The sequence below is a fragment of the Arthroderma uncinatum genome (assembly GCF_011692745.1).
Source record: "Arthroderma uncinatum strain CBS 119779 chromosome Unknown scaffold2, whole genome shotgun sequence".
In the NCBI taxonomy this organism is placed as follows: Eukaryota; Fungi; Ascomycota; class Eurotiomycetes; order Onygenales; family Arthrodermataceae; genus Arthroderma; species Arthroderma uncinatum.
Window position 1 is genome coordinate 1399347 of NW_022983864.1, and position 25673 is coordinate 1425019.

At 47.2% G+C, this 25673-nt stretch overlaps 7 protein-coding genes across 7 annotated transcripts; 4 read left to right on the plus strand and 3 right to left on the minus strand.

Annotated features, from left to right (window-relative positions):
* Positions 1-88: 88 nt before the first annotated feature.
* Positions 89-1171, minus strand: GIQ15_02366 (deoxyhypusine hydroxylase; the record flags this gene model as incomplete). Its single annotated transcript, XM_033549783.1, has 2 exons — positions 89-602; positions 672-1171. 2 exons carry the CDS (start codon positions 1169-1171, stop codon positions 89-91), a joined length of 1014 nt encoding a protein of 337 aa, XP_033406944.1.
* A 1099-nt stretch (positions 1172-2270) lies between these two features.
* On the plus strand, positions 2271-4611 carry GIQ15_02367 (mitochondrial NADH dehydrogenase; the record flags this gene model as incomplete). The annotated part of the gene is made up of 5 exons (XM_033549784.1): positions 2271-3096; positions 3159-3499; positions 3575-3725; positions 3785-4516; positions 4595-4611. 5 exons carry the CDS (start codon positions 2271-2273, stop codon positions 4609-4611), a joined length of 2067 nt encoding a protein of 688 aa, XP_033406945.1.
* A 792-nt stretch (positions 4612-5403) lies between these two features.
* GIQ15_02368 (CTLH domain-containing protein) lies at positions 5404-6696 on the minus strand (the record flags this gene model as incomplete). Its single annotated transcript, XM_033549785.1, has 4 exons — positions 5404-5919; positions 6131-6326; positions 6542-6621; positions 6679-6696. The coding sequence occupies 4 exons, from the start codon at positions 6694-6696 to the stop codon at positions 5404-5406; spliced, it is 810 nt and encodes a 269-aa protein (XP_033406946.1).
* A 596-nt stretch (positions 6697-7292) lies between these two features.
* GIQ15_02369 (uridine kinase) lies at positions 7293-8365 on the plus strand (the record flags this gene model as incomplete). Its single annotated transcript, XM_033549786.1, has 5 exons — positions 7293-7439; positions 7501-7628; positions 7686-7780; positions 8165-8206; positions 8259-8365. The coding sequence occupies 5 exons, from the start codon at positions 7293-7295 to the stop codon at positions 8363-8365; spliced, it is 519 nt and encodes a 172-aa protein (XP_033406947.1).
* Positions 8366-9860: 1495 nt separating this feature from the next.
* GIQ15_02370 (pre-rRNA-processing protein ESF1) lies at positions 9861-13222 on the plus strand (the record flags this gene model as incomplete). Its single annotated transcript, XM_033549787.1, has 3 exons — positions 9861-10407; positions 10927-11016; positions 11097-13222. 3 exons carry the CDS (start codon positions 9861-9863, stop codon positions 13220-13222), a joined length of 2763 nt encoding a protein of 920 aa, XP_033406948.1.
* A 306-nt stretch (positions 13223-13528) lies between these two features.
* GIQ15_02371 (uncharacterized protein) lies at positions 13529-20348 on the plus strand (the record flags this gene model as incomplete). Its single annotated transcript, XM_033549788.1, has 8 exons — positions 13529-13679; positions 13741-15522; positions 15579-16381; positions 16442-16768; positions 16833-17151; positions 17665-17836; positions 17922-18055; positions 18127-20348. The coding sequence occupies 8 exons, from the start codon at positions 13529-13531 to the stop codon at positions 20346-20348; spliced, it is 5910 nt and encodes a 1969-aa protein (XP_033406949.1).
* A 1163-nt stretch (positions 20349-21511) lies between these two features.
* On the minus strand, positions 21512-25273 carry GIQ15_02372 (pre-mRNA-splicing factor ATP-dependent RNA helicase prp22; the record flags this gene model as incomplete). The annotated part of the gene is made up of 2 exons (XM_033549789.1): positions 21512-21688; positions 21776-25273. The coding sequence occupies 2 exons, from the start codon at positions 25271-25273 to the stop codon at positions 21512-21514; spliced, it is 3675 nt and encodes a 1224-aa protein (XP_033406950.1).
* Between the last annotated feature and the right edge of the window lie 400 nt (positions 25274-25673).

Here is a 25673-nt window from a genome sequence, read left to right on the forward strand (position 1 = left end):
TCCAGGCATAATACAAACAACTAGAGAGACCAAACGTGCATCGTATCAATGTTCATTAAACATGCAAACGCCCACAGGCGAGGAAGCATTAACTGGCCGCCGCCGGCTCTGGGATTAAACTATATTCGAACTCGCCATTCCTCTCGTATTCTGCCATATCAAGTGCGACAATGACGCTATCCTTCACCACGACCTCGGGATCGTCAAGGAACTTCTTCAATACATCCTCTACCCCCTCCTCATCACCAAGACTTCCGAGTGCCTCTGCGGCTTCATGACGGACCATGCTCGCTTCTTCCTTGTTGCTAAGGGCGGCCACTAAGCTAGGAATGCTAGCGGGGTGGGAGAGCTGTCCAAAAACGAAGGCAATTTCATGTCGGAATAACGCTGATCTATCCTGGAGTCCTTCGGCCAACGCTTCAACTGCCTCGCGAGCTGTTGGTAGATCTGGCGGGGAGGAAAGGTCACGTAATGCGAACATTGCGCGATACCGTTGGAAGAGGGGGATGCTCGTGTCGAGAAGGGTTTTCTTGAGCTCTGGTATTGAGTGTTCCTTCGAGGAGAGCGCGGTTGGGGGAGCAGGGTCGATGGATGTGAAATCACTTATTGCGCATTAGTCTTGTGGCTTGAAAGAAATCAAGCAGTGTCTCTGTCTTCAACTCAAAACTCACCTCTTCTTGACTTTCTCGGCCTGTCGTTGTTCAGAGGTTTCCCATAAAATTCTATCCACTGCAATCTCACAAGTTTCTCGAACTACGTCTGGCTCGCTCGCATCATCCCTTAGTTTCCGTAGCAGGTCTAGACTTGATGTGTCTGCCAACGCCCCTATGGCCTCTGCCGCCTCATGCCTACACATGCTATCCTCATCTTTATCTTCTAATACGTGACGCAGAGAGGGTACGGCATGTAGATTTTTGGTCTGACCAAGGCAGTAGGCGAGTTCATGTTTTAGCAGAGCAGAAGGTGAAGGAAAAGCTGCCGCTATAGCCTCAATAGCCGGGATAGTATCCTCGGTTGCTGGTTGCAGGCACGCGAGATGTTTGAGCGAGAAGAGAGCGCGGAACCGGCGGGCTAGTGGGGTGGTTTCGGAGGTCAGGGTAGCTCGCAAAGCCTTTACTGTCTGGCTAGCATTGTCGATTTGAGCATCGGGGCTCGTACTTTCGTTCGCCATGTTTATATTGCGTAGATTAAATGCGCCGGTGAAGATGTAGTGAGTGATTGCTAGTGGGATGGTCGCGAACAAGCCGGCTATAAAAATATTTCCTTATCAGAGTTTTACTAGTGCCCCTCGGTGCTGATGGTATAAAGCTCCCATATTCCCGACAGGGCGTCACTTTTGACAGGTTTATATTAAATCATGATCTCATCTAGCTTCCTGCGACCTAGGGATGGCTAGGTAGATTTGACTATATAATATCTCAGCTATGTTGGGTGCCTGGAGGAAGCATCGGCCCGTTATATATACAAACTGCACATGGAACCCTGGCTAATAGCAGGTTAGATACTCCATATAGTATTCTCAAGGTAAATACTCCGTAGTTAGCTAGAAGAAGACAGGGAAATATATGGAAGGGTTTACCAAGTAGGACTTGACCAACCCTCTACGGAGTATTATTGTTAGAGCTTCAACTTTCAACCAGTCCTTTGTACGGAGTACAGAGCCATGAAGATAGACAGAGACAAGGCATGTACGGAGTAAAGAAGAAGATAGAAATATGAACTTGATCCCAGTTAAGCATCTCTTCGTGGACTCGCAATGCTGCCTTGGTCGACCATAGCAAGCTCTATATATAGGTCGATCACTAACGGCGCCGCGTTTGGCGCCCAGTGGATTCTCGAAAAACGCCAGCAGACACTAGCGGCAACCCATTCGGCCCCCTTAACGCCTTCTCGTGCTCTGAGACCGCCCGATTACGCCTCAGAAGGCGAAAGCAAGCAGGCAAACCGAGAAAAAGGAGTAAAAAAGACCAAAGATCGAAGTATTTTTAGGCCTTAAAAAGATCGTCGGATCTCGGCATGACGTTGTTCCCTGGATTACATAATGCCCCTGACCAAAAGTGACGCAGCCAAAGAAATATCATCATCATGTTCGCCCGTCAACATCCAGCAGCAGCCAACATTCTTCGTCGTCAGCTCGAGTTAACAAATGGTATTGGCGCTGCTGTTGTCTTCTTTTCCCTTGCTGCATCCATCAGCCCATCTTCCGGTCTCAATGGCTGGGATGAAGTCTCTTTACTCCAATAATAACTAGATTTCCTTCCATATCGACCATGCTTTCTCGTTCTATACGCACCCGTCTTCCGGGATGCGCTGCTTGCAGGATCACACAGCGCTCCGGTTACGGCACGACTAGGAGTTTGCCAAAGGCCATACCGACCCGCCAGCCTATATCACTCTACCGACATTCCCGTGCGAGCCAACAATTTTCACCAACTTCCCGAATCTCCGCCTCAAGATTGCAATACCGCTTCCTGTCGACAGAGACGCCTGTACCCGAGCCTACAAAACAGCTACTTGGCGGCCGGATACTACGTTTTGGCTTTAGGGTGCTAGCATTCAGTGGAGGCGTGGTTCTGTTTGGTGCTGGGCTCGTATGCGCCTTCTTCGTCTATGATGCCACTACCTACCGCACCGATACCGACAATACCGATATTCCTGTCTCTCAACATGCACTTAACCCCCGGCGTGGAGGGCCCAAGAACCTTCCAATTGCTGAAGTCCTTGTGGATGACCACGACTGCGAGTCGAAGGTCGACCAAAAAGATAAGCCAAAACTTGTTATACTTGGCACCGGATGGGGGAGTGTGGCATTGATGAAGAGCTTGAATCCCGGCGACTATCATGTCACTGTTGTGTCCCCTGTGAACTATTTCCTTTTCACTCCAATGTTGCCATCAGCAACGGTCGGAACCCTGGGTCTAAGTTCTTTGGTCGAGCCTATTAGACTGGTTGTGCAGAGGCTTAGGGGACACTTTCTTCGCGCTGAGGCAGTAGATGTGGACTTTGACGAGAAACTTGTTGAAATATCACAGGTCGACTGTGATGGCAAGCGGCAAAATTTTTATCTGCCGTACGATAAGCTGGTTATCGGAGTTGGTATGCTATGCTTAACAGATTCCTTCCTGGCTCTCCATGCTCCAGTACTTACCTTCTTCTAGGTTCTACAACCAACCAACACGGCGTCAAGGGACTCGAGCACTGTAACTTTTTGAAATCGATCGACGATGCCCGACAGATCAAAGCGAAGGTCCTTCGGAACTTGGAAGTTGCTTGTCTCCCGACGACTAGCGATGAGGAGCGCAAACGCCTTCTATCTTTCGTCGTATGCGGTGGTGGGCCAACTGGCGTCGAATTCGCCGCAGAGCTGTTTGATATGTTAAACGAAGATCTGTTCCGATCGTTCCCAAAGATTCTCAGAAACGAAATTTCCGTGCATTTAATCCAGAGTAGGAGCCATATCCTCAACACATACGACGAAACTTTATCACTCTACGCGGAGGTATGTTGTAGCTACCCTCTCGTTATTCGACATTCCAAATTATTGACATCGTACTTTTACTGACGTTAAATATAGCAACGGTTTGCCCACGATCAAGTTAATGTTCTTACCAGCTCGAGGGTTAAAGAGGTCCAATCTGATAGGATCTTATTCACCCAAATGGAGAACGGAAAGCCAGTGGTGAAAGAGATTCCCATGGGCTTTTGCCTATGGTCAACAGGAGTTGGTGAGTACTGCCTCAACCTCGAAGCCTCTCATAGCGAGCTTGAAGCTGACAATACATAGCCCAAGCTGAACTCTGCCGAAAACTGTCTAAAAAGCTCGAGGGCCAAAATAATAAGCATGCCTTGGAGACCGATACCCACCTTCGACTTCTTGGAGCGCCGCGTGGAGAAGTATATGCCATAGGAGACTGTTCCACCGTGCAAAATAATGTTGCAGACCACATCCTATCGTTTCTGCGCAACATTGCCTGGGAAAAAGGACGAGACCCCCAGAAAATCCATCTCACCTTTGGTGAATGGCGCGATGTAGCCCAACGAGTTAAGAGGCGTTTCCCCCAAGCCTCAAACCATCTCCGGCGATTAGATAGGCTATTCGAACAATACGACATCGATCGTAGCGGCACTCTTGATTTCAACGAGTTGCACGAACTACTCGTCCAGATCGACTCAAAACTTACCTCCCTCCCCGCAACCGCTCAACGAGCCAACCAACAAGGACACTACCTCGGACGCAAGTTCAATAAAATCGCCCAAGCCGTGCCAGGCATGCGATCAAAGGAAGTCAATTTCGAAAGTCTCGACGAAAGCGTTTACAGAGCCTTCGAGTACAAACATCTCGGCAGTTTGGCATACATTGGTAATGCCGCGGTGTTTGATATAAACGGCCTCAGCTTCGGAGGCGGTTTGCTTGCCGTTTATCTTTGGCGAAGCATTTATTTTGCTCAGAGCGTCAGCATCAGGACTAGAGTCATGATGGCGATGGATTGGGCTAAACGAGCTCTTTTTGGAAGAGGTATGATCCCCTTTTCTCGGCCCTTACATAGAACCATTTTCTCTTAGTAAACACTGGACTAACGTGCTTTTCTACCAGATATGATGAATTTCTAAACATATAAACGCAAAACACCGCATTACATCTTGGTATTACTCACTTAGTCATTCATTGGGTTATTCTCTTCATTCCTCTCCTACATCCATGGATACTTTGGACATTACACCTTTATACTCACGCTAGACTTCTTTGTTACACATCACCTCTCTCTCTCTCTCTTTCTTGATTTCTTCATTCTTGTTTTTTTTATTACTTCGTTCTTGTTTTCCTGCACTTGCCTTTTTGTATTTAGCTTCATTTGTGTTATTATGAATTTCCCTTTTTCTTGCTCTGAACATTTGTTAGTTGTCGCTGGCCGAATACCTTAACCTCCCGTATAATTGAACGCGTTGTTTTATTCCCTACATTTATCGGATCAACTACTTCCGTAAGCACTCTAGAGATATGTTGGAGTAAGCTGCCACTCTGGACCCTAAAGCCTCGTAATTTTAGGACTCAGTGCAAGAGATGCGAGTTGCGAGATGCGAGATGCGAAATGAGTTATTCGATTATTTATACGCGACTATAGCATAATGCACGAAAGAGTTGAAGTAAGATCTTGTGAACCGACATATCGTTCATTGAATTAATTATTTAAGGTAGCACTATGAATGTGGAAATAGTATTCTGCTTGGAATATAATAATAGAACATGCTTATGAAGCCATTCTATCCTCAAGCGATCCACGACCAACCGTGTAAAATGGGTCACCACCTGGTTGACACCGCCGAAAACCTTGCGCCATGCTAAGCGAAGTGAAACAAAAAGCCCAATCATATAATAACGCACAACTGGAAATATGCCAGTAATTAGTGTACCATGGAATCCAGGTCGCCGCGTTCTTGCATCACGACATCATCCTGGTTGGTTTGGTTCTGTGAACCGTTTGTTTCGCTACCATTGGTAACATCGTTGTCAAAACCAATGTCCAATGTTTCAGGAATATCCTTCTTGGCGTTTCTGGCCATTTTTTCTGACCAAACTCGAAGCTTGACAAGAGCACGAAGCCTAGCTTCACTCAATGAACCTTGCCTTTGGAGTATCGCTTCGTTTACCTTCGATGCAACTGTTTTCCGCATGGCTGGATCCAAGAGTTCACTCAGCGGTGCAGAGAGATTATCGGGAGGGAAAATCAGTAATGACATTGTCTCCTCGAGCTCGCTAATAAACTGAGGCTCGGTAGGAGCTCGAGGTGCCAACTGTGACGTGGCAAAGTCTAGAGCAGGAGTAATGTCGCCGTTCGGAGTTGATATGCAAGTGCGTATCAACTCGATAAGCTGGAGACGAAGCAAAGAGAAATGGAGCTCAGGCTTGTCATCAAGTAACTATCAGATCCACTGTTAGCGACAAACTCGACGAACATTTAGATGGATTGAATAATAAATGAATAACTCCAATAGAATCATACTGAGGACTGAAGATGAGTAGATTTCATCAATACCCTTATAAAAGGGTTGTTATGCGTGGTGCATGAAACATCGCCTAATCATGTGGAATGGGGAACTGGGTGAGGAGAGGGACGAGGGATGTAATTACCTGAGGGTTGAGCTCATTAAGTTTTTCGATTGCTGACTGGATATTGCCCGAGTATATCGCGTTGCGAATTTCAACGCGCTCTTGTATCATGTCAGAATCCTGTCGCTGTGGAATGTTCGCTTCAATTGCAAATTTATTCGCGGCTGAAGGATACCCATTCGTGACGAGGTAGTCCATAACTAGGTAGTTAATGTCTCTGAGGTAGAACGTTCGTTAGCGAACCCGCAAAGCAAACGCACACAAACAAATAGTGGAGACAGATGTTTCAGCTCAGACAACAAGTTAATGTTGTTTTTCCTACACGAGATTTTCGGAGAGATTCCCAACTTGAATTTCAACTCATCATAGCATCGACATCCACGCACACGCAATAGAACATGGTGGGTGCTCGCGGATAGAGTAGGTACTCACGTTTTGGACGGTTTGTGCTCCTCCATCTTCTTCTCGAAGTTCGACCATGTTGGCGTGGTCGTTGAGGGAGTTGGTGACATCTAGACAGTTTAGTAACCTCTCCATGGTGCGCAAACACAGAGACTTGCTCCACATACGAGATTCGCAGCGGCCATGATTACCAGCTTTATTTGGTCTAGCAAAGTAGAGCGAGATGCGGCTGTCTATTCCTCAGTCCATGTATCTGCCATTGCCCTTCCATGAGAGAGGGAGTGGTTGGAACAGGTCACCGGAAGCAGAGGATGCTGGTGGGAAAGAGGAAGAGAAGAAGTCGGAGGCTGGGCGGAAGAAGTTTCTGCTTTTGTACTTGCTGACTACTAGCGGGGTCATGTGATTTTCTTCCTTTTTGGTCGCGTGTCGTGCACGGGTCTTGGCGCTCGTCGGTACCGCTTTTGGCAGAAAGCTCCACCTGAGCTTCTTTCTCCATAAGAAAAATCCAACCTCGCCTGTCGTCTATCACCGTGTCTCTTTCTTTTTGTCTATTATATATATATGCTCCGTATATGTCACTGTAAATAGTGCTACGGCTTGGGAGAAGGCGTTTGCTGTGGCATGTTTGCACCCGTCCACGTCTAGGGACTAGTTTGCGGCGGTACCAGGCTCCTCGTATAGATTTATTAGGACCTCAGGGCCAGCATCTTAACGGCGGGCTGCGCCCGTTTATGTACAGACCGACGTCAATATGCTTGAATCAGAGTTCCGTCACTTCACGATGAGCCGGCAGAACACACGATACCACTGCCCCTGGGAGCAGATGATCATCGTTGGTGTTGCTGGCAGCTCAGGCTCGGGCAAGTCCTCCGTGTCCCAGGAGATAATCAACCTGCTTGACCTCCCGGGAGCGTCTATCTTGGTCATGGTATTGTTTTCATTCCGGGCTAGGTGCTGCGAGGGACGACATCTCTGACGCCGTACAAAAGGACTCGTTCTACAAGACGCTCACCCCGGAGCAAAATGCTATTGCACATGCCGATGAATACGACTTTGATTCCCCTCTCGCTATAGACTTTGACGTACTTGTCGAGCTGTTACGGGATATGAAGAAAGGGTACCTATATATCGGACTGAGGTAGAAGTGCATGAACCCGCGTCTAATGTCTCGCAGCCTCAAAGTCGAAATACCAACATACTCGTTCAAGAAACACCAACGTGAAGAGGAAACAACGCCCATGCATCCACCGCGAGTTTTGATTCTAGAAGGTATACTGGCCTTTACTGATCCAAGGATATTAGAGTTATTGGACCTAAAGGCATGGTACCTTCCACCCGTTTGCTTCTTTGTTCATTTCTAACAGCTACAATAGATATTTGTCGAAGCTGATATGGACGTCTGTCTTGGACGAAGAAGTTAGTATTGCCCTGAAAACTGGTATCTACGTCTATATCTTGTGGCTGACAGGCAGCCATATCAAGTTGCTAGAGACGTCCGTGAGCGAGGGAGAACCATTGACAGTATATTGAAACAGTGGTTCAAATTTGTGAAGCCATCTTATACTCGATATGTGGAACCTCAACGGATCATCTCAGGTATTTAGACCTCTATAACCTCCATAGTTGAATGTTCCATCACTAACCCCTATTCAGATATCATCATCCCTCGTGGAATTGAAAATAAGATAGCAATCGGTAAGTGGCCCACCTAACGGCTAGAATACCCGTCTATGTTTGATACTAATAGGCGTAGATCTTGTCGTCAAGCATATACAGCGGGGTCTTGTAAAACAGGCTAATTACTACAATGCACGCAACAGGAGGCCATCGATCAATCGCCGCCTATCCTACTAACGTGGTAGATTGGAGTCACCCGTAGGATTGGTAACTACAAATGCATATACTGGAGGGATGCCTGTCTATAAGACACCGGCCCTCTCAGCAGATGGTCGTGCGAAAGGTCGAGAAGAGTCTGGATATCGATGAGTATAATTCGCCGCTATTCCTAATGCACAACTCACTACGGAAAGGGTGGCTATGATACGAATTTATGATTTATCGGAGTGCATGATAATTCCAACTCCAGAACGAACATAGGTACACGATGGGGAATTGTCCCGCAGAGTTTAGTTTAGTTAGCCCTGTCCCCATCAGATTTAGCGCGATATCGCTGCTTTTCTCGGGTATATAAACCCCCTCCTCCCACCGCTTGAATATATTTCTTCCATCGTCCTGTTTTCCGTTCTACTCTTTACAACGTTCCTCATTTCCTCGCTTCTTTTTCTCTAGCCCCAACCAAGGTGTTGGATCATATCTGCTTAGTCAGAAGAAACGGCTGAAGGGGCTGATATACGCGTAGACGGTAGATCAACATCAACAATGCTACTTACTTCCACTCTATGACCGACCGTTACTAAATGATACCCTTCAATTCGCGTTCTCTACGCCTCACACGGAGATGTCACTTTCCATTCATTGTTTTGTTAGGAAGATTACCAATATTGGCATCCTCAAGGCATCTTGCACAAGAGAAACCCACGTCCGCTCTTTTGAAAACATATCACACCTCGCACCCTCAACGCAAGATAGACAAAAGTCCTTCAGCTTCCGACACTGCCGCTAAATTCGAATACATTGAGGACTGTGAACGGCTAGAGCGGTACTGTCCAGGTGGCTATTACCCTTTAAAGCTTGGTGATCGACTCTGTGATGGACGTTACTCGATTGTCCATAACCTGGGATTTGGTGGCAGCTCTACAGTATGGTTGGCTTCTGACCAGAAAAAACAGGAGCTGGTTGCTATCAAAATAAAATCGGCTGATTCTACTTCTGAGTCTCGAGAAGTAGATATTTTAAACCATCTTCATCCACACCCATTGATCAGACAGCTGCTGGACAGTTTCATTGAAATTAGCCCTAATGGCGATCACAATTGCCTTGTCATGGAAGTAGCTAGTTGTAGCTTGACGCAATCAAAGGCCCTAGCCCTTCATGGATTACTGGATCTTCGTGTCGCGCGAGCTATCGCTGCGGACCTAGTGTTAACCGTCCAATTTTTACACGGACAAAATATTATCCACGGTGGTGAGTAGATAATCGTTCCCAGATATACACAATGCCTAATCGATCCTATAGATGTACATTGTGGTAATATATTTCTTCGACTTCCCGCCGACATTCGCCGAATGACAAACCCTTCGCAGCTGTATCAGAAATTTGGTGATCCAATTCTTAACCCTATTGTCCGAGTTGACGGCAAACCGCTCTCTGCAGGAGTTCCTACTCACGTAGTTGGACCGGCAAGAGTTGGAATTCGGTCCGACCAAATCACTCCTACCTATTTGCCATTATGCTCTCCGACTTTGGTTCGAGTTACAACCCTGGTAAAACAAGGCGGACTAACGCACATACGCTCCCCCATCTTGTTCCCCCCGAAATTTTTTTTCTCGATAAACAAAACGACAAATATAAGCTTTCATTCCCCAGCGAAATTTGGACTCTTGGATGTACCATATTTGAACTCATTGGCAGTGGGGGCCCTTTTAGTATCCTGGGTGGAGGCATACTCCAGGACCAGGTCAGTGTCCTGGGGAAGTTTCCTGATCCATGGTGGTCACAATGGGGGTCCAGAGCCGAATTCTTTAACGAGGATGCAACGATTGATGTGATGACTGGTGCTCCTTTCCAAGATAGCCTGGAAGATCGGTACGATTGGTTCGTTAAAGCGGCCCGGCGGCGATCAGATATGGAAGAGCAGGGGGAAGACGAGAAGAAAGCTTTCCTGCATATGATTCGGATGATGCTTCAATATTTACCAGGCGACCGGGCTAACATTGAGGATATTGTTGAGTCTGAGTGGATGCAAAAATGGGCTATTCCTGGAAGGAAGAACTCAAGTAATAAATCAGAGATAAAAATACTCAAATGACTACAAATAGATCCGAGTCTGTAGAGAGAACAGTGCTAATGTCTATGTTATCGTCCATATGAACAGTTAATAATCGCCTGGTAGGTTTTGGACAAAGGAAACGAGCTGTCATCCTATTAACTCCCTTATTGGTTGTATCCCGGATTTGGGTTACAGGATATGCGACTTTCACCTGGTAATCAAGAGTACCCTGTATCTTACGGTGTAGAATCTTGAATATGAGGAAAAGGTCTGGCTTTGGAGTTTGAAATGTTGCCAAGGCCGTTATCTTATCTGATAATGCACGGACCATATTTTAGGGTTGTCGAGAAAATTCCTTTGGAGAGACTCCAAAATTGAAGCATTTCTTCGTGGCAGCATAGAAATTGAGCTACATTACGGATTTTTACAGCACCACTTAGCGCGATATTTAATCTTTGACTTGATATTTTTCTGATTCAGACTACAAATCGTAACCCCAACTTTTACTCGGCTAACCCATAAAAAGCTGCCCCGCGAGCTTTTGCGATGGGGGATAAAATGGCGTCCAAGAAGAAAAAGACAGGTTCTTCTGCTAAGGACTCAGCTAATGTTATATGTAAGTAATTAAATATATTCGAAGTCGAACTGATATATTTATACTGTATGGTTTGGATGTGATATCTAATTACTATACAGCTGATCCTCGATTCGCCAACATTCAATCCGACCCCAGGTACCGGCTGCCGAGCAAGAAGCATACTCATGTCAAACTCGATAAGCGCTTCTCGCATATGCTGCGCGACTCTGAATTTTCCAAAAATGCGCCTGTTGACCGATACGGAAGAAAGCTAGCTCGGGACGATACTCGAAAACAGTTGGAGAAATTTTACAGATTTGAGGATGACGATGAGGAGAAGGATTCAGAGGGAGAAAAGGACAAAGATGTTGAAGAGGGTGATCTTAGCGTCGATGACGACGAGGAAGTTCAGAAAGAGCTACGGAGAGTGGAAAGGGCCGGTTATGACCCTGCTCGTGATGGCGGGTTTGACTCTTCTTCCTCCGAGGAGAGCTCAAGCGACGAGGAGGATGAGGAGGAGGAAGACGCGGATAATTTGGGCGTGGAACTCCCAGGCCCAGGCCAGCAGGATGCGGATATTCCTACTGGAGACTATACGGAGAGAATAGCTGTGGTGAATCTGGATTGGGATAACATCAAAGCGCAGGATCTAATGGCCGTATTTACGAGCTTTCTTCCCGCGGGGGGAGCGATCCGCAAAGTCTCAATATACCCCAGTGAATTTGGACGGGAAAGGATGGAGATGGAAGAGATGGATGGACCTCCCAAAGAGATATTTTCTCAGAACCCGAAAGGAGAGGATGATGATTCTTTATCGGAAGAAGAAGACGAGGAAGAGGAAGAGGAAAAGATTAAAAAATCCCTGCTTGTCGAAGGTAACGGGGACGATTTCGATGCCGGAAAACTACGACAATATCAGTTGGAGAGGTTACGATACTACTATGCCATTCTAACATGTTCGTCGAAAGAGGCGGCCAAACACATATATGATGCTGTAGATGGAGCGGAGTATATGAGTAGCGCCAACTTTTTTGATCTTAGATTTGTTCCTGACTCGACTGATTTTACCGACGATGTTCCCCGGGATGAGTGCACGAAATTGCCTGATGGCTACCAGCCAAATGACTTTGTCACCGATGCGTTGCAGCACAGCAAAGTCAAGCTCACCTGGGACGCGGATGACCGATCAAGAAAAGATGCACAAGACAGAGCTTTCAAGGGGAGTCGAAAAGAGATCGATGAGAATGACCTGAAGGCTTACCTGGGCAGCGATAGCTCGGACGATGAGGAAGAAGAGATCGAAGTTGTGGAAATGGCTGGAACCGAGGCTAAGCCAAAGGTTAGCAAAAAGGAGGCAGAACGGGCTAGAGTTCGAGCTTTACTAGGGCTTAGCGACAAAACACCCCTGGCAGGTAAAAAGGAAGCAAAGCCGGTTGGGGAGATGGAGGTGACCTTTTCGGCCGGCCTCTCAGCCGCACCCGTTAGAGAGTCGGTATTTGAAAATGAACCCGAAAAGGAGGAAACTACGCGAGAGAAATATGTTCGAAAGGAACGAGAGAGAAAGCAACGGCGCAAGGCCAAGCTAAAGGCTAGCAGATCCGGCGAAGAAGTGCCAGCTGAAGACGAAAATGACAATCCTGAACAGCAGGCCGAGGAGGCAGAGGAGGATCTCGGCTTTGATGACCCCTTCTTTACCGCACCTGATCTTGACGCTGCAAACGCTGCTAAACAACGCAAAGAAGAGAAGAGAAAACTACACGAACAACGAAAAGCCGAGGAAGAAGCATCTGCATCCAAGCGGGCCGAACTTGAGCTTCTCATGATGGATGATGACAAGGCGGCGCCAATCACACACTTCGATATGAATGAGATTGAGAGAGCCGAAAAACGTGCTCGCAAAGCCGGAAAGCATAGAAAGGGGAAGAAGGACGTAACTGAGAACGCCCCTGCTGATCAGTTTGAGATGAATGTCAAGGACCCTAGATTCCAGAGCCTGTTTGAGAGCCATGAATATGCCATTGACCCTACGAACCCCCGATTTAAACAAACGAAGGCGATGAATACTTTGCTTGAAGAAGGACGAAAACGAAGACGGCACGCCGAAGATTCGGAGCCCAGTGGTGTAAACCCCAGCCACAAGCAGAAGAAGAATAAAAAGAATAAGTCGAGTTCTGTTGTGGCAGATGATGGTGAGGATATCAGCAAGCTCGTTGAAAAGGTGAAATCAAAGACCAAGAAGAAGTGAGCCCCTGTATAGCATATATCAAAACTAATAGACGGATAGATAGCGAAACTTATGAATTATATCATTGTACTTCTACCAAGGCTCCATGATGTAGCCAGCTGCCGAGTTATAACTATTTACTCAGCTCATCACATAGTTATCTCATATTCTGTTTCTCGGACTTAAGGAAAGCGACAATTGAGTTCAAGCTAGGTCACGTGGTAATATATATGAACTTTTTTCCGAGAGCTCGAAGAAAGTGCAGAAGAACAAACGACGAGTGAGATATCAAACGCTGGAAGAAAAATTTAGCAGGAGGTGTCCAGCATGGCTAGTTTTGATGATAATGCCGCCCGGGCCAAAAGGAGGAGAATTGACGATGATGCGACTCCCATTGCTTCTCCCGAAATAACTTCTTACCAGCAATTACGAGATAGTTTGGGCTTCCAACAATCCATAACGCAGGAAACGAAGCAGGGTACGTGCCAATTTTAAGCCAATTTTTGTTTAGTGTATAACAGTTTTTGACATTATTTTAGGAGTTCGCCAATTCAAGGATTTCCTGTCTTCAATCCAAGGGGATCTTCCGGAGAGTGAAAAAACGAAGAAACTTCAAATTCTCCAAAAATATTGCGCCTCTCAATATGTTAAAAGAGGGGATGAGAGTCCATCTGTTTGCTTTACTGATCTTGTTAGCACATGGAACTTTGCAGAAAGCAACAATGAAGAGTCACTGCTTTCGCTGATACCATCCGTTCTGGCTTCATTCCTCAAGACCGTCTCATCTCAGCTTGAGTTCCGAGAATTTGGAATTGAGCTGAGCAAATATCTGCTGCACAAGGACAATCTTAAACTTTTCAACCGAGGACTCACTGCAAGCAAAACAAAAGATCATCTGATATCACCTTGCCTTCGACTCCTGACTGAAATTGTGAGCTTCGACGGTGGCGCCGTTGCAAAGATTGTCTATTCCAAACGAGACATCACATTAAAGAGACTCGATGTTTTCCTTACGGCACGTAAACTACAAGTGGAGGAACCAGCCGAAGGCCGACGTAAGCCTACACTTCGCCGTATTGCTCAGCGTTATCTGCTTGCGAATTTGAGATACCAAAGTGCTGCAGCAAAAGCCGAAATGCTGGGACAGGGGAAGCTTGTGAAGTCATTCATTGAAGATATCAAAAGAGATTCTGGGGATATAGTGGTGGACATTATTAGGACGCTCGACAAATACGTTGTCTCCGATACAGTTTTGTCCCGGAGCGTCAAAAGTCGCTTTTTAAGCCGATGGAATCTTGAGAGACTTGCTACGCTCTACGGCTATGAGAGGGATTCCGACGAAGTTCCCTCCGGTGGAGTGTCGGTTTCCGATGAGATTCATAAATTTCTACTCACGGTCTGCACAAACATCGAAAAGGGCGTACTGCTTTCGGAGAATGGCTGGTACTCATCAGGAACCAGCACAGAGGCAATAATCAACGACAACGAAACGATTTCTCTTGGTCTTGATGCGCCAACTCATTTTGATAAGTTTAGTGAATCGATATCGGTTCGCAACGGGAATCTTTCAGTCTTAATACAATTCCTTCGCCCAGAATCAGACACCCGACAGATGCAGCTGCTCCTTAAGATTTTTAGGGTTGCTCCTGAGCTTGTATATGACTACTTTTCGAAGCGTAATATGTTTTGCTCAGACCCAAAACCGACACAGGCTTGGCTTGGAGAGTCTGCCTTTTTGTTCTCTACAATTCAACTGCCCGTCCCCGAAAAATGTGGCTTCAAGGAAGGCTTACCTTCGATGCCTCCTCTAGTATCTGTTGCTATTGAAAGTATCCTCCCTCGGCCGCTTACACAAAAGATGTTAACCCGCTGCATCAACCAGAATGCCGAAATTGTTACACTATTTGCAATCAAGGCAACTACAGCGGCTCTTCGGAAACTCCAAAGTGTGCTGAAAATGTTTGAGGCCACTGGGACTTCCAATCCAGAACTATGGAACCAGGCTTCTGTGAAACTCATGGACGAGTTCTCCACAAGATGCCCTACGATGAAGGATACCATCCTTGCATTCCGACAAACTCCAAAAGATGACCTCCAACAATTAGATGCACTATTAGAACTTCTTTCCTTATTTTATCAAGTTACCCCGACTGTTGCGTTTGAAGAGAAATTCGACGTATCACTCACCCTGGTAGACATCTTGGGTCGGCTGGACAACGATATGTTGTCAGCAGAGGACCGCAAACTACTTTTCAGCCAGTTGCAGCATATTTTGACCATTTCGCAGCACTCACCAGCAATGCGATGGTGGCAAAAGCCAGGTAAGCTGCTTCCATCTATGAGAATCGTTAGAGTATAACCTGACTGTCCTTTCTAGAATCCCTCACTCTATCTGCATTTACTTCGGTTCTAAAAGTCGCCGTGGATAAGAGAGAACACGGTGCTCAAGACAAAATGAACACCTTGCTCCAGGATGTCTTGACTCAGAATTCAATTTTGGCACAGCCCCAGTCATTTGAGGCGCTGATCCTTAGCATTCAGTCGACGGATGAGAAGACTCCAACGATTCCTTGGTCATTTATCGACAATTGTCTCACGAGGCTAGCTAAAAGGCCGGTTCCATATCTTGACCAAGTGAAATCTTTACCAGGAAAAGAGCGGTCGCTGATAAGCCCAATCCTCGTCGTGATCAGGGAGCAGTGGCCTTTTATCGTTAAAGTAGACGATGCCGAGAATGAAACTGCAACAGCTGCCTGGATCTCTAAATTCTTAGGATACCTAAAAGCATACGGTGAAGACAAGAAAACCCTCGTTGCGGTTCGTGACACAATGTTGGGTGAAACCAAGACGAAAAAGAGCCGGTCGTTGCTGAAGAAGGCGTTTGATCGTAGCGTTGAAATAACTAGACGAGAGGACACTGAAACTGATACTCCGACGGGAGGCACTGAACCCCATACGACTTCGTCAACCAGCCAAGAAGTAAACCTGTCTGAGGTCTTCGGGCATATACGGACGGGCGATGAATCACACTCTGGACTACATAAATGGGAAAGAGAAGACCTTGAACTTGCAATAGATCAGGGCCACATTGGGAGCCTAATCCTGTGCGTCTGCTCCGAGCACGAGGAAATTCGCCGTCAGGCCCTGGCTGGTTTATCGCGCTTCATGGCCAAGCTGAAGGTTAGTATTTCCCTCCGATAGCTGTATCGGGCCAGTCCGTTAACCTAGGTCGATAAATAGGAGTCCTCATTCGAAGAGCGTCAACCAGTCTACGTCCTGATTGGTGAACTGTCGGAAACAGTGAAGGGATTAGGACTTGACACGCCAGCGCCTTATATTGTTGGAGAGCTTGCAGTTCGGATGCTAGCTATACTGACAACCCCTAGTCACAAACTATACGGGAAGGCAAATAAATTTCTAAACAAGGGCCCCCAGTGGGAGGTCGGGAAGATTCCATCCTACTGGGTTGACAAGATACTATACCACGAGCCTGAGAGCGACGACGGCCACCACGAGGAAGTCGCTTGGTTGTTAGATCTGTTTGTGAACGGACTTCGGTCGGAGATGGTAAGTGGTCCTATTATATTCGCCAGCGGATAGTATCTCTACCAGGTAGCTAACCTCGGACTAGGATATGAATATATATCGACGAGCCGGCGTATTCGAGCGGCTCCTCTCTCTTTACAGTTCTCCAGCACTGACCGCAGGGCTAAGAAAGAAAATACTGCACCTGGTATATCGTGTTTGTGAGATCGGGGGCAGCACGACGTTGCTCACCCGCGCTGCTGCCCTCAGCTGGGTGCAGGGCCAAATTGCAGTGTCGAACGCCCACAACGGCATCCTTCGAGCCCTGGCAACAGAGCTGTACAAGACCAGTTCCCACGACTGGGTTGATCGCTGGAGTGGCTCTGCGTTGGCAGACGCTGTACAGGCGACAGGGGGCGTCGAATGTACAATAGTGAGGAGTTAAGGCAGCAGTCCAGATACCGTGGCATTCGTAGCAGTAGAAAAAGATAGACATACTCTCTCTCTCCTAACGTCTCTCCTAACATCCTCTCCTACCATCATCTCCTAACGCCGTCGTGGCTATCGTACTGGCGTATATTCATGTTATAAGATCAACGTTCGCTGGTGGTGCCAAAAGAAAACTCTAAAGCTAGCGACCACTTTGTATCTTTCTTGAAATTTCACCGTTCGCCTAAGTCCGACCAAACCGCCAATTGATCTATATAAACAGTCCCTCCACGCATCCTGCCCCTAACCACGCTTCCGTCCACGAAGAAACACATTGATAGATTCCTCCTGACTGTCCTCGACTCTGTGCGGACCCACCACGACACCTTAGCTTCAACCGCATCCCAACCAGCAACCCTTGCCACGAATTCCTAGCACCTCCTCCATTCAACGGCAATCTCAAGGATAACTACGATTTTTGATAAGATCAAGACTCTCCGACCTCTCAGCTCTTGACGCGCTCGACTTCTTCTACTGTTCTACTTGGAGTGTGCCATGCGGCTTGGTTGATCAACGCACCCCCATGGCACGCAGATACGGACAGGAGGAGCTTTTACACCTACGGGAATCGCCTCTAGTGGTGAAACCAGATGGCTTGCCTCCAATAGAAGAATGGATGGGGTAAATAGTCTCCCTCAGTTTTGCTCGTTACTCACACTCGTACTGTTGTCGAGCACCGCTAACTATCGCCATTCACCGTATGCAGACCGCTCTTAGATACGTCTACACAAAAGAAACACGCGACCTCCAAGGAGCAAACAAACCAGACCGAGTCTACGGCTTCAGCTCGTAGACCGAGCTTTTTTGAGCCGCGTCATATTTCTCGCTCCTCAAATTCAGGTATGTCGTTCAGCGAGCGCTGGCTTGGCCCCCCTCTATTGCGGAGGGTCGAATGCTAACACTCTGTTTAGAAGATATTATATTGGGGCCTCCAAAAACCGCATTTGCTTCGTCGACGAGGGGCTTTGGCAAATTTAGTGACCCTGATAGATATAACAGTTTGAAATCCCCAGATGTCGATGGTACCAAATCTGACCGCTTCCCGCATCGTGACCACAAATTTTTGAAGGATAAAGATGCGGGTGATAGAGATAGGGATGCAGACAAGAGGGACTCCAAATCTCATCTCACCAACGGTCGAAGAAACGGCCGTGATGATAAGGAGGATTGGGGGGGTAGGCCAAGGCGAACATTTGGCCAGGAAGATAACAGTGACAGAAGGGTGAAGCGAGATGGAGACAGATGGGATAGCCGGGACTTCAGAGAACATCGTGATCAACAAGACGCTGGAAATGATCGGGGTCATCGTGGCGAGCAAGGGAAGTATCCTAACCGCCGGGATGCCCAGGGTAAAGGAAGACACGACCATCCTTCCTGGTTCCGTGATGGAGATACCCAAGAAAATGCTGACCACGAAGAGGAGAAAACCCCTGTAAGGAACCGGGAGTGGCGTCGAGGAGTACAAGGCCAGGAGAGAGACAGAGACTGGAACAGACCTACGAAACACGAACAAGATCCAGAATGGCTAGACTCGTCCAATAAATCAGAGCAAAAGGAGGCTCATACTCAAGAGGATTTCCAAAGGTGGAAGGAAAGAATGAAGACTGGCGGCGCTCAACAGTCGGATGAAACGAAGAAGAAAGCCTCCCCAGAAATCACCAGTGTTGAAGCCAAACCAGCCGAAACGAGGCGAACTGATGGAGAGATGTTTTCGAGCCTCGAGCCATCTTATAAAACTGACGCGGGGTTTGATGACTTTTTTGGACCTTGGGGAGGACCTAAACCTACCCAAGACCCAGGAGCATATGGTAATGCCACCGCCGGTCCTACTATGAGGGAAGCCCAGGCTGCAAAGCCAGCCAAGTCCTCTAGATTTGCTGGATTCTTCAATGCACCGACGGAGCCAGCTAAAGAGGCAGAGTTTACAGCGCCTCAACCAGGGCGCCCAGTATCAACGGATGCTGATCAGGAGGGCTTTCAGCGAATCTTACAGCTCCTTGGGGGTAACAAGTCTAGGAACTCCACCCCTCAGGCAGAAGATATGATTCGGCCAAAAGCAACACCACCGCAGCAGAGCCAACAAGACTTTAGCCATGTACCTGTACCCACCGCCTCCCCACATCGCGATGTTGTTAATCGACAGCCGTACATGGGCTTCCCCGAGGCTCCGCGTGAACAAGTTCCTCCTGGGCTCGAGCAATTACTCGCACAAAAGGCACCAAAAGAATCCAAGCCTTCTCCCCATGATACCAATCTCCTGCTTCGCCTAATGCAGCAGGCAAAAATTGGTCCATCTCACCAGGGACAGATGCCATCGCATGCACCACTGCAGAATCCAGGTATCCAGAACATGCCTGATATGCAGCCTAGGAACCAGGATTTGCCGAAACAGAAGAGCCCATTGTACTTTGATGATCCAGCAATCGCAAACATGCAACGCCCTGAGGCGAACGACCCAAGAAATCAACTGCGTCGTAGGCCAACCGGCGGTCCTGCTGGATATTTCGAAGAAATGCAATTTCAAGGCCCTTCAAGCGGAAGCCACACTCCTGCCAATCCACCTGGCCTTCGTACGCAGTCTGCCGTTCAGCCAACGATGGGCCTTCAACGTCCACCAGGGCTCGAGCAAGTTACTTCTCCAGGAGGATGGCCAAACCCCCAGCAAATGCAGCAAGGGGCATCGGCTCAGTTTATTGGACGTCCTGGTCCTGGAATGCCTAATCCACCTCCTAATCGCAATATCAACCCAAATTTCCCCCCCGTCCCGCAAATGCCGATGCCAGGTGGAATGCCACCACCAAACGACCGTCAAGCCTTCCAGCGTGGCCCCGGAGGTGGTGGCCCAGCCAACTTTGGACCGCCACCCGGAATTGTTCCACCGCCTGGATATGTAACCATGAACCACCCTCCGCCATCAGCATTCCCACCCATGCCTCATAACCCCGAGGCTATGATGGGGCTTTCTCACGGCCACCCAGCCCACTTCGGCGCCGGACCGCAACAAGGAGTAGCTGGTCACCAACCGTCTTCCAGGCAATTGCTTGATATGTTCACAGGACATGGTGGAGGGCCAGGCGATGGGAACATGGGCAATAGGGGCGGTTCAGGGATGATGGGACCTCCCTATCGTTAAACCCACCTTGCCTAGAGTAGAAAAGTGTCACTTTTTATCTCTAAATTACTCGCCGTGAATCATATTAGCAACTAAAGGCCTGCTACCAGCTTTAATTTCCGCTTCTTCCTCCCCTTCTTTAGTTGGATATACTCATATTCATCTAGCTGTATAGCTATTGATGCTTTAATGGGCTTGCATGCTTGGTTAATTCGCGTTTTCCCTTCTTCTACCTTCCTTGCTTCTTTTTCTTATCCTTGTGATGCGCGGGTCTGGGCTGGTCTGCAATTTCGTATAGGTCCTGTTATGAACTCCTACTCTTGTTGTATGCCTTTCTGAATGTCCAATGATCTGAATTTTTGATTTTTATGCTATGTGCTGTCGTTTTAGTTTCTTTACTTTGTCATTTGCACCTCGTCAGTTCAGCTCTCCCCTTTGTGATCCTTTGTGACTTCTAACTTATTTCATTTTATCTTGCTTTGCTTCTTATTTTCAACAATTGCCTGTACCGTGCTTTCATTATTATCCTTTCTCTACAGGCTTTTTTCCACGTTGTTCACCTTATGCAAATGATTGATCCGGATGGGTTCATTCCACACTTGCCCCGCAGGCACGGAATATTGATATTGGCATTAGTATCAATAACTGATACCTCTTATGTACCACCTTCTTTGTTATTCATATTCATTTGTTCTGCCTTGGAAGAGATAAACTGTCAAAGTAAACTATTCTGACACGATAACTACTAGAATGAAGTACACTTTGTCAGTTACAAAATCTCCTAGTCCCTAAGGATTTTTATAGTGCCTTGCTCTAGTTGTAAATAAATGAAATATATCCTGGAGGGGGGTAACCTGTAGCCGTCAATACAAATCTCAAGTGTATAGTACTCGTGAACTAAGAAAAACTAAGGCAGCAGATGTGTTTTGTTTTTTTCTTATAGCCAAAAACTGTAGCATTTCCCTCCTTTAAGACCAAAAAAAACCGCTGTGGAAGAAACCCAACCAACACACCTGGTCAGCTCTAATAACACCATATAATTGTACATTTTCTTAGAACGCTAGAGTTTTTGAAAACATGAGCGGCGCAAAGATTATAATTTTGCTAGAAGAATAGGGATTAAAAATGGGTAGGCATGGCTCATATAGCTGGGAGAAATTATGTATAGCGTGGTGCCTCTGCCTTTATCCCCAGGTTCCACCACCTCCACCACGACCTTGTCGTCGTTGAGCGGATAGTCGCCAGTCATCCTCGCCTGCGAACTTGTTATGCAACGGTTGGATGCGCTCGGCTCTTTTCCTCTTGGATAGTTTGTTGGTACCCGCCTGTTTGAAGAACGTTGGTGCTGCCTCGACAAGCCACTAAAGAATCGTTAGTACATATCCAAAGATAGAAAGTCGTCGGCTTTATATTTTTTAAGGCATGGTAAGAAAGAAATCATAACATACCTTTGGTTCAATTGTAGTGGCACACTGCATGTATTCTTTTGTCGTGAGAACAAGTGTATCGAATATAACATGCTCGGCGGCTTTCCCAAATAGAGCTGAGCTGGGATGCATATATACGGGTGTGCCCTCAATTAAGGTCTTGTATCCCTCCTGCGGATCCTTACGAGCCGCATTCCTAAAGAAGCCGGAACAGAATGCCTGGCGCACTCTCGTGGTATCTCGGCCACAAGACACGATTTTATGACGGTACCGATCCATGATGGTGACTAGCTGTTGACGTACATCCTGCGCACGACGAATTTGGCGAGCCTGAATAAAATTTTCAAAGCACCAAGGGGTGCTAAACCGTGATTGTTTCCACGCATTATAAACGTTGAGGAGAGTAAGATGGTCGCCATGAGGGTCATGGAACTTTGCTTTCTTTTGATCGGCCTGCTGTTGTTTTTCTTTGGGGCGATAGAATATACCTTGAGCCACGGAAAGCATAGCTACGATGGTCAGCACCTCATCAGAACAACCCATGTCGACAGATGCAATCAAGACTTTTGCTAGACCAGGGTCCATGGGGAAATCAGCCATTTTGCGACCAAGACGGGTTAGCAGTCCTTCATCATCAAGAGCTGAAAGAGCATATAGTTCCTCAAGAGCCGTAAGCATAGTGTTGGTTGGAGGAGGGTCCATGAAGTCGAAGTGTAAGAGATCGTTAATGCCCATTGCCTTAAGCATAAGAATTGTCTGGGTAAGGTTCTGACGCTGAATATCTGGAATGGATGTAGGTAACATTTCAGATTGGTACGCAGCCTCTGTGTATAACCGAAAGCATTTACCGGGTCCTGTTCTTCCAGCGCGACCAGCTCGTTGTTTAGCCTGAGCTTGCGAAATGGGTGTAATTACTAACGAATCCATGCCCAATTTCGGATCATAAGCATTTTGTTTCACAAACCCAGGATCAATGACATAGTAAACTTGATCTATTGTAATTGACGTTTCAGCAATATTCGTCGCGATAACCACTTTCCTCCCCCCTGGAGGAGCTGGCTCGAAAATTTTACTCTGCATTTCACTTGGAAGCGCAGAGTAAACAGGGAGAATAACAAGCTCAGGCACGTTGGGGCCCAATGCTTTCATTCGTTCATATAAAATTTCCGCACTGGTGTCGATTTCTTCCTTTCCTGTCAAAAACAAAAGGATATCCCCAGCTGGCTCTGTGAGGTGGATTTGCATCACTGTAACTAAAGCAGCATCCAGGTAATCGGTTTCGGGCTCTTTTGAGTACATAATTTCGACGGGATAAGTCCTTCCAGGAATAGAAAAGATCGGACAGCCGTTAAAATATTCTGAGAATTTATCTGCATCAAGGGTCGCCGACGTAACGATGAGTTTGAGGTCAGGTCTCCGTTTAATTGTCTTTTTCAGCAACCCAAACAATATATCGGTAGCGATCGTCCTCTCGTGGGCTTCGTCAAGCATTATAACAGAATATTTTCTTAAATCCGGATCCAACAGAATCTCTCTTTGAAGAATACCATCCGTCATATATTTGATTTTTGTGTTAGGGCTAGAGCAGTCTTCGAAACGGATGGTATATCCAACCTCCTGACCCAACTGGCAGCCAACCTCTTCAGACACACGTTTGGCGACGGACACCGCGGCCACTCGTCGAGGTTGTGTACATCCAATCATGCCGTTATTTGCGAATCCACCTTCGGCGAGGTATTGTGTGACCTGCGTTGTCTTTCCAGACCCGGTGTCACCCACAACAATGAGTAGCTGGTTTTCTCGGATAGCTTCGAGTAGTTGCTTCCGGAACTTGAACACCGGGAGGCTCTCACGCTGCTCTTTCATAGAAAGGTTTGTCCGCTTTCCATATGACACATCCTTACTCTGTGCCGCTCGTTTCCACTCCGGTAACGGTTCAGATGTCTTTTCGGTAGTTGCATTACGCAGCTCAGAGGCAAACTTTCTCTGCTCTGGAGCAACCATTGGATCCTGCCATTGTGCGTTGAGATCAACCTGAGCAGCCTTTTCGGCGGCCTTATCCTGAGCCTCTTGTTGTCGGATCTCTCTCCTTTCCTTGGCCAAATTTGCTCCAGCCATAGCAGCACGGTTAAGTGAACCATCTGGCGCTCGGACAACACGAATCGGCGAAAGCTCCAAAGATTGTTTTGTCTGGCCCGCTAAGAACGGGGGTTCCTCCTCACGTACTTCAATATCAATATCCTCCTCCTCTTCAAAATCTGCCTCTCCCCTTAGCGTAGCATGATATTCCTCATCTAGATCAGGATAATCCGCGGCAGATACTGCACCGGAGGCAATCAGTTGTTTTATTTCCCACCTCTCTGGTGAGTTCAACCGTTTTCTGCTCTTCCTGGTATCTGCATCATGCTCTATAACAGGAACGCTAGAGCCCAGGTTCCCATAGCGGTCGTCTGCGCCAGTTCCATCCAGCCTCTCCATATTCGCACCCGAGGCAATTCGCCGTTGTGGAGCGAGATCCTCACCAGTAACCTGATCAATTTCCTTCATTGACAGCCCAATCCTTGAGTCTTGGATAGAAGCAACTTTAACCTTGACCTGCTGTCCTCGCGAGACGAGGTCGGACGGATGATTCACCCTTGCACCTTCTTGCATTGCAGAGACATGTACCAAGCCGTCAACCTTTCCTTTAACTCCCCTAAGATTCACAAATACGCCGAAATCCTTGATGCCAGTCACTCGACCATCGTAGACTTTAAAAAGAACTGGTCGCTCGTCAAGTTCTGGCATAGGTGGTCTCGCGAAATCGTTATCATCATCGTAATCGCGTCCTGATCGCCCCCTCTCTCTATATTCGTCCCTGTTCCTGCGATGCCTGTGGCCGTGCTTACTCCCGTACCGGTCTCCACTGCGAGACCGTGACCTCGATCTCGACTTAGATCTGTATTTCCCACGACGGGATCGACCTCGTTCGTAGTCATCGGCCTCGGGGCTCCTGCTCCGCTTCCGACTGCTCGCATACCCGTTTTTCTCTGCCTTTGCCTTTCCAGCGAGTCCTTCAAGCATCGCAAATGTATCATCCATAGCTCCTGCGCTCGTGTTGTCTTCCAGCTTGTCCTCCGGCCTGCCCTGCAGCGGAGTACTGTTTTCCTCCTCGACCCATTTAGGAGTTTTATCCGGAACAGCAAGTCCTTTAAACACCCTTGCTTTCCTCTCGATGTCGTCAAGCCCTTCGTCACGGCCATTCTGCTGGGTTTTCTGTTCGTCCGCTTTGGCTCGCTTCGACTTGTATTTAGGATGCATTGTTAAAACCAGGCGATCCACACTCTCCACCAAACTTTGCGGAAAGTCTGCCCCAACAGCTTCTAGGGAGCTCTTGAATTCGGCGAGAGACTTGCATTGTAAATGTTTATCGATCACAAATTCCGCCAGAGTCTTTTCGTTAATCCCCAGGTGGTTTTGGAGTTCAGTCGTTACCCTCGAAACAAGAGACAGAAGCTCAAGGGACTCGAGATCATCCATCCTGGCTGTTTCGACGTCGAGCCACCGATTCTCTTTATCCTGATGCTATCGATCTCCAGATTGTCTGCATCGCGATAAATTAAAGCTATCTGGATAATAGTTTCTCCGTTATCCGGGCACCTACACGCCAAGCCATCCTCTGGCTTTCTCCAAGTCATATTTTGATCATGTCTTGATGATATTTTAAGTGTTATAACTGTAATCTACATGGTAATACAGTAGTAAATAGTGAATGACGAGGAAGGTGTATTCAAAATCAAAATCTATAGTTTTTTCTATGACAAGAATGGTCTAAATCGTGATATGGAGCGGAAATTATAAAGAATAGCTTTGAAAAAGTGCTGCAGATGGAGTGGGTATCACAAAGCAGATTAAGAATTGTAAGGTGCGGCTTAGGCTA